This window comes from Schistocerca piceifrons, chromosome 2 (genome assembly GCF_021461385.2).
Source record: "Schistocerca piceifrons isolate TAMUIC-IGC-003096 chromosome 2, iqSchPice1.1, whole genome shotgun sequence".
In the NCBI taxonomy this organism is placed as follows: domain Eukaryota; kingdom Metazoa; phylum Arthropoda; class Insecta; order Orthoptera; family Acrididae; genus Schistocerca; species Schistocerca piceifrons.
Window position 1 is genome coordinate 713,139,676 of NC_060139.1, and position 14,361 is coordinate 713,154,036.

The 14,361-nt window shown below is 39.3% G+C and overlaps 1 protein-coding gene across 1 annotated transcript in view; it reads left to right on the plus strand.

Annotated features, from left to right (window-relative positions):
- Positions 1-14,361, plus strand: part of LOC124775791 (anoctamin-4-like) — a 332,872-nt gene that overhangs the window by 312,070 nt on the left and 6,441 nt on the right. Inside the window, exon 19 of the mRNA XM_047250621.1 lies at positions 4,320-4,425. Within this exon, the coding sequence (XP_047106577.1) occupies positions 4,320-4,425 (106 nt within the window). The remainder of the gene's footprint in view (positions 1-4,319; positions 4,426-14,361) is intronic.

The window sequence follows — 14,361 nt, forward strand, 5'->3', positions numbered from 1 at the left end:
CGCCCACATCAAACGTACCAACAACCAGTAGTACCTCCACTTCAACATCTGCCACCAATTCCCCATGAAGAAGTCCTTTCCATACAGCCTAGCCACCTGTGGCCATTTCATCAGTAGTGACAAGCAGTCCCTCTCAAAACACACCAAGGGTCTCACTGAGGCCTTCACAGACCATCCTCCCCAAGCTTGTACAAAAACAGATCTCCCATGCCTTATCTCTCCAGTCACCCACCACCTCCCATGACCCACCTTCCATCCACAGAGAAGCATTCCCCTCACGACTCAGTACCATCCAGGACTGGAGCACTTTCCCCACCAGGGTTTTGACTACTCTTGTCATGCCCTGAAATGAGGAATGTCCTACCCACTATTCTTGCCATTGTTCCCATTGTGGTGTTACACTGCCCACTGAACCTACACAACATCCTTGTCCATCCCCACACAATCCCTGCTTCCAACCCTGCACCTCATGGCTCATAGCCCTGTAATAGACCTAGATGCAAGACCTGTCCCATATAACCTTCCACCACCAACTACTCCAGTCCGGTCACCTTTCCCATCAAAGGCAGGGCTACTTGTTAAACTAGTCATGTGATCTACAAGCTAAGCTGCAACCACTGTGCTGCATTCTATGTGGGCATGGCATTCAACAAGCTGTCTGTCCGCATGAATGACCACCAAGAAACTGTGGCCAAGAAACAGCTGGACCTTACAGTTGCTGAGCATGCTGTCCAACATGACATTCTTCATTTCAGTGACTGCTTCACAGCCTGTGCCATCTCGATTCCTCCCACCAACACCAGCCTTTCTGAATTGCAATATATTCCGTGTTCTCGTAACCATTCTGGCCTTCGCCTTCATTAGTAATTGTCACTACCCACCTAGCCCCTTCCCTATTCCCATTCTAGCACTATACAGCCCTCCATTCCACCACTGGACACACAGTCTTTATACTTCTCTCCTTTTCCTCTGCCACTCCATGCCCTCCATCTAGACTCTTGACTTAACCAAACTGCCCTGCCACCTTCCCACCTCATCCCTGTATGCCCCCTGAGCTGCAGTTTACTGCCCTGCCCCTATCCTACTGTCTCATCCCATCCCTGCCCCAGCCTCCTCCTTACTCCCAAAACCTGATTGCTTCTCCCACATGCACTGCTGCTCACAGTCTGGCCTCAAATCAAATCAAATGAGATTTTTACTATCACATAACATGCCTCATACAAACAAATATTCTGATATAGGTTACTTGTCAATTTTAAGACAAACATGCAGACTAATAAACTAATCTAAGGTGACAATAGATATGTATTACTTGAGATGGCTCTCATTTTTTTAAATTTATGGTTATAATATATATGGTGTTACCCTTTAGAGAGATGCTATACAGGGTGTTCAGAAGTGATGGTCAATATTCAGGGATATGACAGGAATGACCATTTGAAACAAAAAAGTCAAGTAAACAGGGGGTCTAAAACACATACCTTAAGACCTATTAGCAATTCTTGATCTTTGCTACTGTGAAACAAATTTCTTCTGCTGTAAGCTCTTTGCTTTCCATATTTTTGGGAAGTGGCAGTAGGGACCAAAACAAAAAAAAGTCCAGTAAACATGTATTCTAAAATGCATGCATTGAGAGCTATGAGCACATTTTCATCTTCGCTACTTTGAAACATAGCTCTTCTAATGAACAAATGCTCATAACTTTTAAGGTACACATTTTAGAGCACATGTTTACTGGACATTTTTCTGTTTTGATCCAAACTGCCACTTCCCAAAATATGGACAGCAAAGATTTTGCAGTAGAAGAGATTTGTTTCATAGTATCACAGATCAAGAATTGCTAATAGTTCTTAACATATGTGTTTTAACCCCATGTTTACTTGACTTTTTTGTTTCAAATGGTCATTCCTGTCATATCCCTGAATATTGACTATCACTTCTGAAACACCCTGTATTACATGGTCATCATTCAAGAAATCTTCTACACTATAGTAGCAACTGCTTTTAAAATATTTTTCCAGGTCTCCTTCAATACTTTTTAGATCTGGATCACATTTCCCCTTACAAATTTTATTTACAAATTTCATGCCCTTTTAGTGTGGAGTTTGAGTCTGTGAGGAGGGAGCATAAAATTTGCCTCACGTCTAATCACATACTGATACAGGAAGTAGTTGTCCTTAAAAAGTTGTGGGTTTGACATTGTGAAAATTAGCATCTCATACATATACAAGCTTGGAATGGACATTAGATTAGTTTTTCAAATAGAGGTTTGTGATGTTGATTATTTTTAGCTCTTATCATGGCTCAGATTATCTTTTTTTTATATTCTAAAGGGTTTGAGGAGATTAGTTTTCTCAGACCCCCAGAAAATTATGCTACACTCAACTACTGAAACAAAATAGACATAATATATAGTTTTTAACTGCTGGATGAGAAATTCAGGACATACACAAGACTGCTCAGTCGACTAAGAACGCTGTCTACATGATCACCCCACAACATATTTTTATTTATTAACACAGCTTGCAGTGCCCAATTTTTTTGTCCATGTAGCTAATGTCACTTATACATCATGCTGATTGTTTTGTGGTGAAATGAAGAATTTCTGTTGTTGCTAAGTTTAATTTCAAATTATTATTTTTTACCCATGCCTCCACTTCCCCAAGTGTCTGCTCAATACAGTAGATTAAGTCATTGGTTTTACAGCAGATTATCACAGTTGAATTGTGCATAAAGGGTGGTATCTGACTCAGTGTTGCATGGCATATCATTGATGTAAATAGTAGTGGCCCTAACATTGAGCCTTGTGGGACATCTAATTGTATGTGTTTCCAGCCAGAAAGGAATTTCTTCCCACTGTTATCAACAAATACTCTTTGTTTGTCATGTATGATGTCAAAACCATAGCTAGTCAATTTTTGAAGGAGTCGGTCATGGTTTACAGTGCTGAAGGCCTTGGTAAGATTGCAGAAGATGCGGCCAGAGACTGTGATCATGTGTTTGTGACCTGTGTTTGCATGTGTGTGTGTGTGTGTGTGTGTGTGTGTGTGTGTGTGTGTGTGTGTGTGTGTGTGCGTGTGTGTGTGTGTGTGTGTTTTGTCAGTTTCTGATTAAGGCCTTTTTGGCAAAACACTTACTTGCTGACAGCCTTTTTTTTTGTGCCTATCTGCAACAGCATCTCCACTGTATGGTGAGTAGTAACTATCCTTTTCATAATACTGTCATTATTCCAAGCAGGATCTTCCATCATTTCACTACTAATGTTAGCAACTTTAAGAACTAAACTGTAACTAACTGCCACATTTGTATAAATATGTTTATGTGTGGCAGCATGGTGACCAGAAACACTTCCCCGTGATAAATTTTGTAAAATTAATATTTTTAACAATTACCATTGAAGTATGCAATTTTCATTAAAAAGAAATAGATATTTTAGTTCCCTACAACACTGGCAACTCTAGTGCTGAAACTTTTTCTTTTTATTCCCATTTCTTTAACAAAGACTAGTAAATTAAAAATTGTTTCCATTATGAACATTTTATTTCACCATTATATAAAATTCCATAAAGTCATTTTCTTTTTGTACACTAATTATTACGTGTTGTGCTGTTATGCATTGATTAGTGTAAGCTGTAAATTAAGACATGACCATACTTTTATGTTTATGAAGCAAATTATCATATATTGTAGTGTTCATTAATCAGTTATATCACAAAGTTCAATTAACGTGTGACTTCAAATTCATATTCTTGTCAGTACAAAAGACTAAGAATTTAGCATTTTCTGTTTCACTTGTTGATTTACCCTGATGTATTATTTCTAATTGTGTGGTCAGGCCTTGTGTGTACAAAACTGCACATATTGTGTTGTGCATACAGACCTGCACATATTGTGCTGTACCTAAGTTTAGTGGAAGTCCATTTACTGATAAGAAGTTAGTAATTCAGCTGTTGGCAATAGGTCAGAAGTTAGTAATTCAGTTGTTGGCAATAGGTCAGAAGTCCATATTCTTGCTATCACACTGCAGTAGTTTTCAGCATACAGAGGCCAATGTAGTGGTTAACTGTATTCTATGCCGAGATAATTGTTTTTTATTCCGTCTTGTAATCATATTCAGTAGTAGTGCTTTAATATTGGTGAATTTCATTTTAGTCAGCTGAGTAAAGAAGACTATATATTTTATATCTAAAGACTTTGAGGTGCATATATAAATAGTACTCATAATTGAGTATGTAAGCTGCTGTCACTGCTGAACTTTTAGAAATTTTAATTTGTCACTAATTCAGTATAGCATTCATAATGCTTTAAATTTGTTTCAGGCATTTGTCATTGCATATACAAGCGACTTCATTCCACGTATGGTATACAAATTTGTCTATTCACCAGACAACACATTAACTGGTTACATTGACTTCTCACTTTCTGGTAAGTCAAAGGTCTTCCTCGTTCTCAAAATTAATATACTGAAATGTACTGCTGCCCCTTGATCCAATAAAGAAGCAGCAACGTACTTACTTCATAGTAGTGACTCAAGTTAGATAAATATTTGTTACAATTAAACAATGCAAAGTCCAGGTAGAAATAAGAACAATATTATGAAAAGGGTAGATGGCACGCTGGGCTGCAGACACGCACAACAAAAAGACTGTAACACATTTAGCCTTCTGCCAAAGCCTTCTTCAGAAAAGAAAACACACCTACTCATTCATGCAAGCAAGCACAACCCATGCACACATGGCAGCTATCTCTGGCCCCTCCAGCCACAATGCCTGTGTGCAATGTGGCTGGAGCAGCCAGAGAAAGCAGTCATGTTCATGAGGTGTGGTTGCTTGCATGAATGAGTGTGTGTGTTTTCTTTCCTGAATGCTTTGGCCAAAAGCTAAATCTGTAACACATCAAAAAATAATTAATGTAATTTAATGAAATTTCAGGAATACATTTGTTTAGGTAGCATATTTAAATGATTGACATTGTAAGAACACAATAAGCCACTGCAAATGTGAAATGTTGGTATATGAACAAACAGTGTAACCATCAGAATATTGACTGCAAGCATGGAAATGTGCATGCATTATGTTGTACAGGTGCTAGATGTCAGTTTCTGGGATGGAGTTGTATGCCTGTTGCACTTGGTTAGCCAATACAGGGAAGATTAACGCTGTCTGTTGGTGACACTGGAGTTGTCATCTGATGATGTCCCATATGTGCTTGATTGGAGACATATCTTGTGACTGAGCAGGCCAAGGAAATATGTCAACACTCTGTACATGTTGAGTTACAGCAGCAATAATTGGATGAACATTATCCTGTAGGAATGCTGCTCATGAATGTCAGCACAACAGGTCGAATTACCAGACTGACACACAAATTTGTAGTCAGAATATCTCGAATAATCACTAGAGTGCTCCTGTTGTCGTATGAAATTGTACTCCAGACCATAACTCCATGTGTATGTCCACTGTGTCTAGCACACAGATTGGTTGGTTGCTGGCCCTCAACTGGCCTCCTCTTAACCAACACACAATCATCACTGGCTTCAAAGCAGAACCAGATTTCGTCAGAAAACACAAGAGACCTTTACCCTGCCCTCCAGCAAGCTCACATGTGACACCACTAATGTCACAAATGACAGTGGTTTGGCATCAGTAGAATCCATATTACAGGGCATCTGGCTTGGAGCTGTCCTTCAAGTAACCAGTTTGTAACAGTCTGTTGTGTCACAGTGCTGCCAATTGCCTCTCAAATTCATGCTGCAGATGCTGTATGGTGCACCAGAGCCATACACCAAACATGGTGGTCTCCCCTCTTGGTAGTGCCATGTGGCTGTCCAGAGCCCTGTCTTCTTACGACCATATATTCTCATAACCACCACTGCAAGCAATCATGTACAGTGGCTACACTCCTGCCAAGTCTTTCTGCAATACTGCAGAAGGAACATCCATATTGTAAAGCCTTATTCAAACTCAGTGAGGTGTTGATAATGGCATCTTTGTCATCTTAAAGGCATTCTTGATGAAAATCAACTCGTCACTCCCAATCTCAAAGGTAACTAATGCTCATGGCTGTTACATTCCTCATAGTGGTGCTACTAGTGTCATTCTTATTCGACTGGCATGAAACTTGAATAGATATCATCCTTCAGATGTAGAAACAGAAAAACACATATCCACACAATCATACAAGCACAACACACACATTCCAAGCCACTGTCATCTCTGGTATTGAGGCCTGAATGCAATGAGCAGTGATCCCAGCTGTGGTAGATGGTGAAGGTGCAGAACTGGTATGGGCAGAGAGGGGAAGGGGTAGTAGTGTAGTGGTGGGGAAAGATGCCATAGTGGTACCTGTGGAACTGTGCTGGGATGTAGCCAGGACCAGGAAAGGGGGAGAGCAGAGAAGCAGAGATGGGGAAAGGACTATGCAGGCATGCTGGGAAGATAGCAGGTGTGTGTGAGGCTAGATTGAGAACAGGTAAGAAAACAGAGGCAGGTGGGGACTAGGACTTGTGAATGCTGAGGACAGAGGTTCTGGGAAAGTCCACTGCTCCTCCAACTTGTGCAGTGTTCTTTTCCATACCTATTCCACCCCTGATCCCAATCCTTTGCCCCATTGCTCATATCCCTGTAATAGACCTAGATGCAGGTTCTGTCTCACCTAAGAGCCCACTGTCCCATCCCCACATCATCCCTGCACACTCCCTCAGGCAGTACTAAAGTATATTCCCACATCCTCACCCTGCTATCCATCCCCGTACTCACTCCATGCTTCTTCTGTACCTCTACTGCCCATCCCAGCTGAGATCACTGCTACAAGGCTATAGATGTAAGAAATTTTTGTGTTGATCAATAAGCCTCAAGAGGCTCGTTGCATTGAACTCCATGTTAATACTTTGCCTATTTATGTGGGTACTGCTTACAAAGCTCTCTCAGGGAAGCTTAGTATATTCGTCAAGCAAGTAGAATCATTTTTAAGTCACCTGTTCTCAAAAACTAAAAAAGTAATCATGCTTGGTGACTTAAATGAAAATTTTCTTACTTGTAATAATGATAGAAAAGATTTTGAGAATGTAATGAGAGCTTTTAATCTGAGGGCAGTTCTTGACTTTCCCACAAGAATGACATAGAACTATACAAGTCTGACTGACAATATCTTTGTAGGCAGTAACAGAATTGATAACATATGTGTAACACAAATCTTAAATGGCCTTTCTGACTAAGAGAGGCAGCAGTTAAAAATGCATTATGTGTGCCCTGCTAACAAGAGTAGTTTTTGTCAATGGATCATATATATTAATCAACAGTGAGAATCTAGAAACCTTCAGCAGACATTTTCAGTAGTTAGAATGGGAGACATTATACACAGTTAAAAATGACAATGATAAATTTAACCTATTCCTGAATGAATTTGTTACCCTTTTTGAAGCTGTATTTCCTAAGAGAATTTCAAAAAGTAACAACTTGAGTGATTACAGGGAACAGTGGCTCACTAAGGGAATCAAAACATCCTGTAAAATAAAGAGAATGCTTTATATTTCTCTCAGAAATTCTAACAAACCTCAGGATAAGCAGCCCTACAGCTTGTACTGTACCATCCTGAAAAATGTATTTGAAAAATCCAAGAGCATGTTTATAAAATCTGGAACTGACAGCTCAAATAATAAAATAAAAACTATTTGGAATGTGGTCAAAAGGGAGACAGGTAAAATTTCAGAAGATACAGACAGTATCGAAGTGTGTCATAATGGAAGCATGGAAAATGAAGGTGGTATAGCATTGATTGACTGTTCCGTCAGTTATTGGTAGTATGTTTTGTACATTATGAATGAAACACACATAGCACTGGTGTAATATTCTACAGTATTTATTTTTTGTTACATGAACTGGTTTTGTGCTGTGGCATCATCATCAGGTACAAAGATAAGTATGTGGTGCAGTGAAATTTTGTTGGATAAAAGATTTTAAACTGGTGCATGTGCAGAATACCTCCATTTCCAGAGATGAAAATGTTAATGTTAGAATAGGAATAAAACAAGTAAGGTTATCTCAGTGCAAATGTGATGTACGATCATTTGACTAAAATAAAAATATGTGACACATTAACTAATGAACTGTTGACAAATTACAACAGTCATACACAGAACAAAACTGAACAATAAGCTTTGGTGACATATTCCAAAGAAGTGGCTGAACAAAATAATCTTGTCTTTACTGGATCATAAATCACAAACAGATAAGATATAACAGTGATATTAAGCAGGTGTGTGATGCAGCTGTGATTATACAAAGTAATTTTTTTAACACAACAAGAGAAATTGTAGTAACTGAAATAAAGGAAATGGAGTAACATGGCCTGGATGGAAGTGTGAGTAGCATTTGCAGTTGGAAGTGGTGAGTAAGGGAACTGTGTCTGGTCATTCTGTACTAGGCCTGTGATGATGAACAAGTGTTTATTAGTTTCCATAATTTCAAGACAGTTCATCTTCCTTCCTTTGGAGATGTGACATAATACTGCATGTCTCACCTTGTAACTATGACCTTCTTTAAGAAGGTGGTCTGCAAAAGTAGAGTCTCCTTTTCTAAGTTTCCAGCTTCTGTCATGTTCCTTAAAGTGGGTATATATTGCACTGCCAGACTGATTTGTATAGAATTGGCCACAGTTACAAGTAATTCTATATATTCCACTCTTTTCCTAAGCTGGAATGCTGTCTTTCCCATGGAGAAAAAAGTGTCCATCAGTGTTTTGCAATTAAAATTATGTTTTTACATTCCTGGATTTAAGCTTTCTGGCTACATCCATTGAGAATTTTCCTAAGTATGGAATTGTGCACCATTTATTGCATTCTTGAGTTGGTGGGTTAAGGGCTGGGAAAAAAAGAGTACACCTGTTGTTCCTGCTTTTTTTGTGTTATAGAGTCTGCTATGGTAGGATGACAGCCATTGTTTAATGCTATTTGTTTGATGGCATTTAATTCCATTTGGAAGTTGGCTTCACTAATGGGGATGGATAATATGCGATGCATCATAGAATAAAAGGCAGCATGTGTATGGGTCACTGGCTGTTGAGAATTGGCTGATATTGCTATATCTGTGGTGATAGGTTTCCTATACATGTTGAAAGTATGAATATGATCAATGATCTGTATAGTTAGATCTAAATAATTTATGCAGTTACCCCCAAGCTACATTGTGAATTTTATACTGTTGTGTTTAGAATTTTGTTGTTTGAGGAATTTTTGAAGTTGTCTTGTAGTTCATGTTTATAAGCACAACACACCATCAACATACCTAAACCTGTGTCCAACCTTGGAAGAGAGTCAATTATTTTCCAAAAACTGTGTTTCAAAATTGTCCATGAAGATTTCAGCAAGGACTAGACTGAGGGAGGATTCCATACCTAGACCAACCAGCTGATGGAAAATCCAGGATGGAATTTAACAATATTATGAGAAGGAAAGTTGCTGCTCACCATATAGCAGAGATGCTGAGACACAGATAGGCACAACAAAGAGATTTTCACACTTAAAGCTTTCAGCCAGTGGTCTTTGTCAACAATAGACATACATTCACATACACACACACTCATGCAAACGCAACTCACACACATGACTGCAGTATAAGGCAACTGAAACCACACTGGGAACAGCAGCACCAGTGCATGATGGTAGTGGCGACTGGGTTGGGGAAAGAAGGAGGCTCGGGTGGGCAGGGGGAGCACTAGTATGGAGGGGATGGCGGGCAATGAAGTGCTGCAGGTTGGGTGGCAGACAGGGGAGAGGTGGGGAGGGGGGGGGGGGGGAAGTAGTGGAAAAGGAGAGAAATAGAAATAAATAAAAAAATAAAATAAAATGACTGGGTATGGTGGTGGTGTGACAGCTGTGTAGTGCTGGAATGGAAGCAGGGAAGAGGCTGGATGGGTGAGGACAGCGACTAACGAAGGTTATCTTATCCGTTTGTAATTTATGATCTATTACAGACAAGATTATTTTGTCCAGCCACATCTTTGGTATATGTCACCAAAGCTTATTGTTCAATTATGTTCTTCTATGTACAACTGTGGTAATTTGTCTATAGTTCATTAGTTAATGTGTCACATATTTTATTTTAGTTAAATCATCTTACATTGCACTTACTCTGAAATAACCTCACTTGTTTTATTCCTATTCTAACATTAACATTTTCATCTCTGGAAATGGAAGTACTCTGTACAAGTAGTAGTTTAAAATCTTTGATCCAACAAAATTTCACTGAATCACATACTAACTCCGTACCTGATGATGGCGTGACAGCCAAAAACCAGTTTGTGTAACAAATAATAAATATGTAGTATATTACACCATCTTGTAAGAGTTTTATTCATACTCAAGCTGATGTAGTTGCCAATATGGTCAGAAACCATTTTTTGACAGTGATGGATCAAACTGGATGTAAAGGATCTACACTTGAAGCCATGAACCTTCTTCAAAAAGCAGTGCTGAACAAAATTATTCAGAGGCTTGTACCTTATATTACAACTGATGAGATTGAGGAAGTAATATGCCAAATGAAAAATAAAAATTCCAGTGGAATGGATAATATATCAATGAAAGTACTGAAGCACTGCTTCAAATTTATTCTTGGAGTTCTCCATCACATATTTAATGAGCATATAAATCAAGGTACTGTGCTCAATAGACTCAAATATGCAATTGGTAAGCTGCTATTCAAAAAAAGCTGAGATTTCCAACTACCAGCCAGTTTCATTGCTAAAAGTCTCTCTAAAATTCTAGAGAAACTAATGTTAAAGAGAAACATAGATCATCTTAATAAACATAAAATCCTTAATATAAATTGGTTTGGATTCCAAAATGGTATTTCAACTGACCATGCCATTTTCCCATTTTTCAACCATCTTCTTGAATCTATAAGCAATACAATGTCACCAGTTGGAATCTTTTGTGATCTGTCTAAAGTATTTAACTGTGTAGATCACAAAATTCTACTTATGAAGGCTGAACGCTATGGCTTCTATGGTAAAGTCAGGGCGTGGCTCAAATTGTATCTAGATGACAGAAGGTAGAAGGTAATATTGAGTAATTCTGCAATGGCACCCACCTGCTCTGACTGAGGCACAGTATGGAAAAGAACCAAACTGCTGTCTAGAGAACTCTGTGACCAATATATGCAAAGAAACTTTAGACTGGTTCACTTCTAATGGTCTGTCTCTCAGTGTTAACAAGACTCTATCCATTCAGTTTCAAAGGGCAGACAAAAGCTAGAAAATATTGAAAGAAAATGTCATTACAAAGAAATGTTGAGATTAGAGCCTTCCAAATTCCTGGGATTACACATTGACAACACCACCCTATGTAAAATACTGAGTTTAGCAGTGTTTATCATTCACTCAATTTCATCTGTTCATCACTTGGAAACAGTCAAAGGTACACACTTTGGATATTTCCACTTACTTATGATACATGTAATCATGTTCTGGGGAAACCAGTCATAAGCAAATAGTCTTTATCACACAGAAGAGGGTCATCAGTTATGAGTAGAGTAACCTCTAGGTGCTCTCGCAGAAACTTATTCAAACAAATGGGGATCATCCCCATGCCATGCCAATACATTTTTTCACTAATGTGCTTTGTGAACAACAATCAGACAATGTACAGGACAAACAGTGAATATCATAATCACGGTACAGGAAGTAAACATGAGCTTCACAAAGACATAAAAAAATCTCAGCATGGTTCAGAATGGAGTATATTATTCAAGCAAGAAAGTACACAATAAACTTTCAGTTCACTTAAAACTTCTGGGCTGATAGGCCGTGGTCGAAGTATAAAACTGTCTCCTGACGTTTTGTCTCCGACTGCGGGAGACATCCTCGGAGGTAAAACGGCGAACTGCGAAGAGAACTTGAGGAAGCGCTGATTATATAAGCAGTACAGATGGTGCCAAAGTCGATCACATGGCGTCGGCTATGAGATTGCCTCTGGTGAGGATTCATGAGACGTGGTGAGCACTGGCGGTAACCAGCAGTAAGCTTTTTCATCTCCACTTGGTTCTTAGTAATACTATGCAGTGTGGTGATTGGAATAAGATTGATGGTATAACATTCAAATCTATGGAAGTTAGTGCAGAAATATCACCAAATAGGCAGAAGAAGAAGTTCAATAACTTACAGAACAACATTTCGGGAGGCTCAGTTGAGGACAATTCTCGAACTGTTATTAACCTGTCTGATAAAGATTTGTCAAAAGTTGAAATTTCTGTACTAGCGAAAGGAGGCAATTTTGCTGTGACGCCCCAAAACGTACCCACAGAATATATTGTAGCAAATATTGAGGCCGGTATCTGGCAGCTTCCACAGCAGTCCGCTGACGTAATTAGGATGGAAGCGGCTAGGATTTTACATACATGTAAGCCACCTAAAAGTAATTTGTCGCACGCTCAAAGGAAGGCGCTGAGGGATATAAATGCAGATAAAAACATTATTGTTCTTAATGCAGATAAGGGTAATGCCACCATCATACTGAACAGTAAGGACTATCATGGAAAAATCAATGATATTTTGGTTCCCTCCAATTACAAGAAACTCCAGAAAGATCCGACTATGAAGATTTTAAGAATGACAAATCACTGGTGAAAGCTTCTTCATTTGGCTCCGACGATAAGAAGCTGCTTTGTAAAACGGAAGCGTACCCACCTAGACTTTATGGCTTACCCATAGTTCATAAACCTGGGACTCCGTTGAGACCAATTGTCAGCGCTATAGGTGGGCCAACACACGAGTTAGCTAGACACCTTGCCTCAATGCTGCAGCCTTATGTTGGTAGGACGGACAGTCATATTAAAAATTCAGCTCATTTCATTGACAAGTTAACGAAAACGAGCGTGGGCCTGGATGATATCCTCGTCAGTTTTCACGTTGTGTCATTATTTACCATGATTCCGGTAAACGAAGCTATCTTATGCATAGCGGATATTTTTCCTACCGATATTGTGGCATTATTCTGACACTGCCTCACCACAACCTACTTTCAATACAATAATGACTTTTATGAACAGATTGATGGGGTGGCTATGGGCAGTCCTCTCAGTCTTGCTGTGGCTAATTTATTTATGGAGACTTTTGAACAACGGGCGTTGCAGACTGCCAGTAAGAAACCAGCCAGATGGTATCGCTATGTTGATGAGATGTTCGTAGTATTGACACACGGAACTGAGGAGTTGGATGCCTTCCTGACACATTTAAATAGCATTAATCCGAAAATCCAATTCACTATGGAGACAGAAAGGAATGGGCAATTAAATTTCCTGGATGCGTCTGTGATTAAACGACGGGACGGAACGTTGGGCCATAAGGTGTATAGAAAGCCCACACATACTGATCATTACCTACATAAAGATTCAAACCACCACCCTAGACAAAAAAGAGGTGTAATGAAAACTTTGATAGACAGGGCGTACAAACTTTGTGAACCTGTTTATTTAAAAGATGAGATTGAACATCGATGGTCAACTTTCGTGAAAAATGGCTATTCCAGCAAGGATATAGGTCGAACACTTCGCTTTAGGCAGAGAATCAGGAGCAACGACTAACAACAGTCACCCAAGGGCAAAGTTTTTCTTCTGTTCATTAGTAAGGTCACAGATCGCATTGGGAACGTTTTAGGCAAATATGGGGTGGAAACTACTTTCAGACCCACTAGGAAAATAAAAGAATTTTTAAGGTCGGCAAAAGATACACTACACCCTTTGGCTACACCGGGGTTATATAAAATTCCTTGTAGTTGTGGACAGATTCTCATCGGTACCACAAAGAGAAGTGTGAACACCCGTCTTGCTGAACATAAGAGGAATTGCCGCCTGGGTCACACGGATAAATCGGTCGTAGCGGAACATGTTTACCAGGAAGGTGATCATGAAATAAAATTCTGCAAGACAAGCATCATATCAAAAACCTCACATTATTATGCATGCTTGTATAGAGAGGTTATCGAGATTGATAAACATCATAATAATTTTAACAGGAAAGACAAAGGTGTTAAACTGGATAAAATTTGGATGTCAGCGTTACACCGCAAGCGTGACGATCGATTACTTTCAATCGAGAATGTTGGCATCACCAGAGACAATCTCATAGCCGACGCCACATGATCGACTTTGGCGCCATCTGTACTGCTTATATAATCAGCGCTTCCTCAAGTTCTCTTCACAGTTCGCCGTTTTACCTCCGAGGATGTCTCCCACAGTCGGAGATGAAATGGCAGGAGACAGGTTTATACTTCGACCACGGCCTATCAGCCTGGAAGTTTTAAGTGAAGACAATACCGGCCATGAAAGTTTACATTGTATGATCAGACTTTCAGTTAATAATAGT